The sequence below is a fragment of the Nestor notabilis genome, unplaced genomic scaffold (assembly GCF_000696875.1).
Source record: "Nestor notabilis isolate BGI_N333 unplaced genomic scaffold, ASM69687v1 scaffold12102, whole genome shotgun sequence".
Classification (NCBI taxonomy): Eukaryota; Metazoa; Chordata; class Aves; order Psittaciformes; family Psittacidae; genus Nestor; species Nestor notabilis.
Genome location: NW_009917960.1, coordinates 35670 through 41669, shown reverse-complemented (window position 1 = coordinate 41669; position 6000 = coordinate 35670). Strand labels below are relative to the sequence as shown.

General features: G+C 36.7%; 1 protein-coding gene across 1 annotated transcript in view; it reads right to left on the bottom strand.

Moving 5' to 3' along the window:
• Window positions 1-955: 955 nt before the first annotated feature.
• NVL (nuclear VCP-like) overlaps window positions 956-6000 on the bottom strand; it is a 38764-nt gene continuing 33719 nt past the window's right edge. Inside the window, exons 21-22 of the mRNA XM_010009487.1 lie at window positions 3007-3077; window positions 956-1207 (exon numbers count right to left, since the gene is read on the bottom strand). Of these exons, the coding sequence (XP_010007789.1) occupies window positions 1163-1207; window positions 3007-3077 (116 nt within the window). The 3' untranslated portion in view covers window positions 956-1162. The remainder of the gene's footprint in view (window positions 1208-3006; window positions 3078-6000) is intronic.

Here is a 6000-nt window from a genome sequence, read left to right as displayed (position 1 = left end):
GGAAATTTCATTACTTTATCATTTGAAGTTAAGACTATGACATTTGCTAGCAGAAATAATACACTTCCTTTTCTGATCCTTGATTGGTTGAAGTGCTTTTAATAAGCTTAAGATTGATCACAGATAGGAACTGAGATTAATCATTAAAGAACTTTGTAGAATGATGACACTGGTAAAAAAAAAAAATCCATGAGGGTTTGTAGGTTTTGGAAATCAGCTGCTGTGTCTGTCATATTCCAGTGGTGTCTCTTAACTTGGATACTTCTCGGCTTGATGCTGAAAGTTACAACCTCCTTCCAAGATGGCTTTTTTTTTTTTTTTTTTTTTTGTATTAAAAAAACAGCTTGAGGCTTTTGGCCTCTGTCTCAAAACAGTAACATTTTCCTTCCTCCAGAGGATGTCAAAACACTTGAGTTGAACTCAAATGCATAACAGAATCTTTGTTGTGGATTTGTCAGTTTAAAAAAATTTATGAAGAATCAGCTTGTTTGCTAGATAAATCTTACACTTTCAAATGCTTCTTATGTGGCTGTTCAACTATAATGCACTTCCAAACTTTACTCTCTCCTAGGTAACTTTAAGACAGTTTGCCATCTGTGGATACCTTCTTTTGATAAGGTGAAGGGAAGCTGTTAGAAGCTGAGAAACCTGCCAACACAATCAGGATGTGTCAGTGTGTCTGGGAAAGGCATGATTCATGTTACAGTAACAGAGCGCAGCACTTCCCTAGTCTGATTGGCCAGCTCTGTCTTCCTAGTGATCCTTCAAGAGTTTTCCTTCCTGAAACCTTGTCTATTTTCATTTATGGTTGAAAACAGCTATTTGAACAGTGTAAACACTTGGAATGGTTAGCCTCTCTGTCTCTGAGAGCTTCCTGATTAAGGGCACCAAGTATATCAGAATGATATTAGCACTTTAGCACTAAAAGCATTCATTTTTACAAATGTAAATGTTGATAAGCAGGAATTATATTGTATTTTTTATTCTGGAAACAATTAAGGATGGTTTAGAGTAGTAGATCATTATGACCTTTTTCCCAGGTACACTTAAAAAGGTTCTGAGAGATTTAGCACAGCTTCTTTCCAGCCTGTCTCTTGAAATCAGGCACAGGTATTGCCAAATCTCCACCAACGTAGAGTCTCTTGGGGATTGTCCAAATTTATCACCTGCACAGTGACTGACGCAGTTCTTCATACATGATTTGATCCTAACAGTGCCAAGAAGAAAAAAAAGCTTTAGACAATGGTAAAAAGTCATGCACTGTATAAAAGTGACTTTATTATGTGATATTTAACAGATGCAACACAGCAGCTGTATGACCCACTAGCCATATTTTAAAACCTTTACAAACAAAAACAATGGCAAAACCCCACTACCCTGACTCATAAATGAGGCTCTCCAGTGACAGTCACCCATGATGTGTGATTAACAGAAGCCTCTAGCAAGATCTGTTACGCTTAACGTTGCCATGTTAGGTTCAGAATTGCAGCTTCACTAAGATACTGCCTCTTTTCTGAGGAGCTGTCGAGTTGACACTTTACTCCTCAATCTAGTTCTACCAAAATGAACTGACAAGATCTTCTGCTGGTCTAACTTAACTGTAACTGTTCCTTCATCCTTTTCAATAGTCACTCTAAATGACAATTTCAAGTATTCTGTTGCTCAAAGATGTTAACTTTCACTGAAATAACTGGCTTCAGCAGCTGATGCCTGTCCATTGCTTTAAGAACAACTTGAGTCAGCTGGTGAAACCAATGTTTCTGTTAACAGAACCCATATGTATGGGAGGGAAAAGAAGAGTTAGAAGTGCTAAACTGGTGAGATGCAGCTTTTATTTTCCAGTATTCATAGGAAGGCATGGAGAGTTTTTGTCACACTGAACTTGTCTAGCAGCTAGGAAGTAGCATCTGGAAATGGCAGATGAGTATATTTTACTCCAAAAGATACTTCAAAATATCTAACTGAAGATTCTTCAGATGGCTATAAATGAAATATAGGGCTCTGAGCCATGTGATATTGAAGCTGCCTTTGAGCTGCAGAATTACATTTCTGGTGAATTTTTAATCAGGAGGAGTATGTCCCAGTCTTAGTGATTGCTAAGTTAAAACATCTCCTCTAAGTTTTTGTGGCTGTTTGTTCTTAACTATTTGCTTAGTGATTGGCAAAGGGAAAGAAAACCACCACCAGTGCCATCTTTAAAGGGCCTTGGTGCCAAAGATCACTTCTAAATTTCAGGAAAGGTTAATGACCATCAACATACAGTAACAATGAAAGGAAAGTGTTAACTAGTTAACTTCTCTCATGCGAGTGCTCAAAGTGACTGTATTAGTTTATTTTGGCTGCAGTACACTCCTGGCAACAGAGACCTATAAACAAGAGCTCTACAGCAATAACAATTCCGATATATATTAACTTCTCAGTTCTGGTAATTGAGATGATTGAACAGCTTTCCTTTCAGTCATTAAAAAGAACAGGTCATATGGAAACTTTTAAAATGAACTTCCATGACAAATGTAAATAATGAAAAGACTGGTAAGACACTCATCTTTTATGTCCCATCTCAAAATGATGAATTTGCACAGTAACAAAAATGACTGAGCATCTTAGGGTGTCACATCCATCTGGGGGGGGGGAAGAAAGGTGACGGCAAGATGTGGAGCACTCCAAAAATCCTGGCTTTTAACTGAATATTCCACAGGTAAGAGGTTAGGGCCAGGTCGATAATTAATCCAGGAATGTCAGGAGAAGGCCAAGGTGCCAAGCTAAAATATAACCTTGATAGCCTGGTAATCTATCTACATGCAATGCATCATCTAGAGCTGAAAGGGAAGACTTCAATTTCTGACCTTGTAAGGAACATCAGGTTTGTTTAAAGCAGGAACAGGTAGTGCCAGTTTGAAATACATGCAAGTATACTGCAACCTTTACTCTTCCCACCAGGCTCCAGCATAAACAGTACCCTTTCAAGGGGAGTAAGGAGTCCTGCATACTTGAAGCTTATCTTACCTTTTTTGATACTGAAGATTTCACTTTCTTAAAAGCTTCCTCAAAGTGTTTACAGGAAATCTTGATTGCTCCTTAAAGAACAGAGCATAATAATGTGTTAAAACTGCAGCCAAGTCACAATCAAGCTATTGGTGTGTGCATTTCAAGGCAGCATTCATGGAACCTAGCCAACTGCATGGGCTAGTCAGTTGGATGAGATCAAACTCAGCAGTCTTAAGACCACCTAAACTCTTACAATTTTATGTAGCCTCCTGTCTATCATCTTAGACAAGATCTTAATCCCTCCAGCCATTGCACCTTAATATAAAGAATGCTTGTTTCAGAAAGCTCTTAGGAATTAGTGTTTTCACCTGCAGACTGAGAGTTTCACTCTTAAAGATGTGAGGTAACTCAGCTTAAATCAAATCCAGTTAGAATTCAAGTCCCTCAACCCTTCTGGAAGCAAATGCCTCAAATCCTGCTGCTTCCACTTGTGGGCTCTATTTTCTAAAAATACTTAATATTAAACTTCCATACAGAGTGCTATCGAGCAAGTACCTAGAAAACATTTTATCATTCCAATTTTACTACAGGATGCTCAATTCCTTAATAACTGACTTTATATTACTGCCTGGCATTACCCAGAAGTGACAAAAGCTTTCAAACTCTGTTTAAGTTTATGTAAATTGCCTTTTTTACCTTACTGTGGATTGCTGCATTAATTATTCCTAATAATAACCTTTTGAACAAGTTTTCTTAGTATGCTAAAACATAAGCACACCTCAAATCACTTGAATCCTGTGCTCTCACTTGCAAGTGCCTTGTTTAATCTAGACTTAAGAATCCCAAGATACCATTACTATACAGATTCATTCCAATCCTAACATACACAGCTATCAGATGTGATAAAAGTATATAAAGTATGTCTTTAGAGTCAACTTGGTGCATTTTAAGTGTATTTCATTAAGACACATTGCATAGATATCTACTGCCACTACCTTTGCTTACATCTTTGTAATGTGAAATGGGATGTGCTGACATGAAAAAACTCCTCATTAATATATTTGATGTCTTAGTTAAAACAATCTGCTGATATAGGAAAAGACTACGTAGTGAATGGAAGGCACTAAATTAAATATAAGAGCTTAAGGTATAGACCAGAACAGCAAATAGTCTACAACTAGGATTTACTTGCTTGAAAAGTAAAGATGAAGGTTAAAGTTCATTGAACTAAACACACATCCTTACTGTTCTTTCTTATCTTAGTTCTCTGAAGATCTTACTCAAGATTTCCATTACTGTAGGAAGTTATACCAGTATAAGTGAAGGTGTAGATTTAAAATATCAGCATTTCAACTTTTTTCTCCAAGGAAACCCTACTTACATTAAGAAAGTTCAATGTGGGTCTTTCTCAGAAGCCAAATTACTTTAAGATTGAGTCATCAAAACTCCAAAAATAATAAAATGAAGCACTGAGAATTTAATTTTGCTTTCAGTTTTGTTTTAGGCCTGTCACTCATCAAATTGTGAAACAATACATAGCCTCAACTAATAGGGAGAGAGGAAAGGAGTAAGCAGCATTCATCAACTAGGATGATCAGTATCACTGAGGACACAGTTATCAGAAGAAGTCAAGGTGAAACAGTCTGATAGCTATAGCTAGGCATAAGCATACTTTTACCTACTGTTAGGTAAAGCAGTTTACCTCTCATTGAAAGTAAGTTAGGCTACTTCATGCTTATTGTGTGATTATAAACAGTCACAAGGCTTGATCCTGTGGAGAATTTAGCTGTCAATAATCTGTACCTTGGCTTCTTGCATTAACAGAGCTTGCCTCAATTTCTGATGACAAAACCATTTAGTCTGAATTAGTAGGTATGTTTTATCATTTAAAACAATTTATATTGATAAATTAATGATAAAATAATGAAATATAAACAGGTAGAGTTTTTTAAAATAAGACAAAGTACTTGAAGCACCAAATATAAAATTGGAGTTTTTTTGTTTTGTTTTTAATTTTCATTGTTTTAATTGTTAAAAACACCCCACAACCCTGAATTTATCTAGAGCGGAAGTATCAGGTATAATTAGGAGGTTGCCATAGAGTTTCTACAGAACAGAAAATAGCCAGATGATTCCAAAGTACTGACTGATAAGGACACATAGCACCCATCTACAGTCATGTACAGAGGATGGGAGGGGAGTCACTCATGGTAACACTGAAGGAAGAAGTTCTCCAGTCTGTGTACACACACTACCCTTTTGAAGATATAAATGAACAAAACTTTACCCACACTTTCATACCAGCCAGGGCTGAGCTTCAAAATCCAAACTCAAGGACATCCCAAATAGGCAGCTGCTATAAACATGCACATCAAGTTAGGCATACATTACAGACTTGCTGGCTGCCAACACAACCCTACAGTAAGTGCTCAGGCTGCAATCGTAAATGTGGAGGCTCAATTCAAGTGATGAACATCTTTTGAATAAAGCCTGCTGTATTTTACAAGACTGCTTGTAAAAACAAACAGGATAAACTCACAAATTTCCATCTCAAATCAAAAGCTTTTACCATCTACAGTAAACAAAATGGGTACTCAAGTCATACAACTGTGAAGGTTGTTCTAGTTTGTTTTTTCTTTTTTCCCCACTCTAAACCAACATGCTAGTTCCCTCAAAACAAGAAATACAAACACTCTGCTCTGTTAACCTACTGCTGTTAAAAACCAGATGAGACTGGATATTTACTAGATAAAACAGAATGAATCAAAGCCATCAAAATTCCAGCATGGTCCTTAAACATCAGAGGCATAATGAAAGCCTAATGTATTTTCCAAGGACATCATCTGAAAAGTCAGTTTCATCTTAGCTTTGCATTTTGACTTAAGGGTAAAATAACAAACAAAATTACTGGGTGGGTGGGGAGGGAAATATCTAGGTGCACATTTTATATAAAAGAGCTTCAATTTCCGTTTTCCTATCTGTATAGAAAGAACAATTTCAAAACCAGGAAAA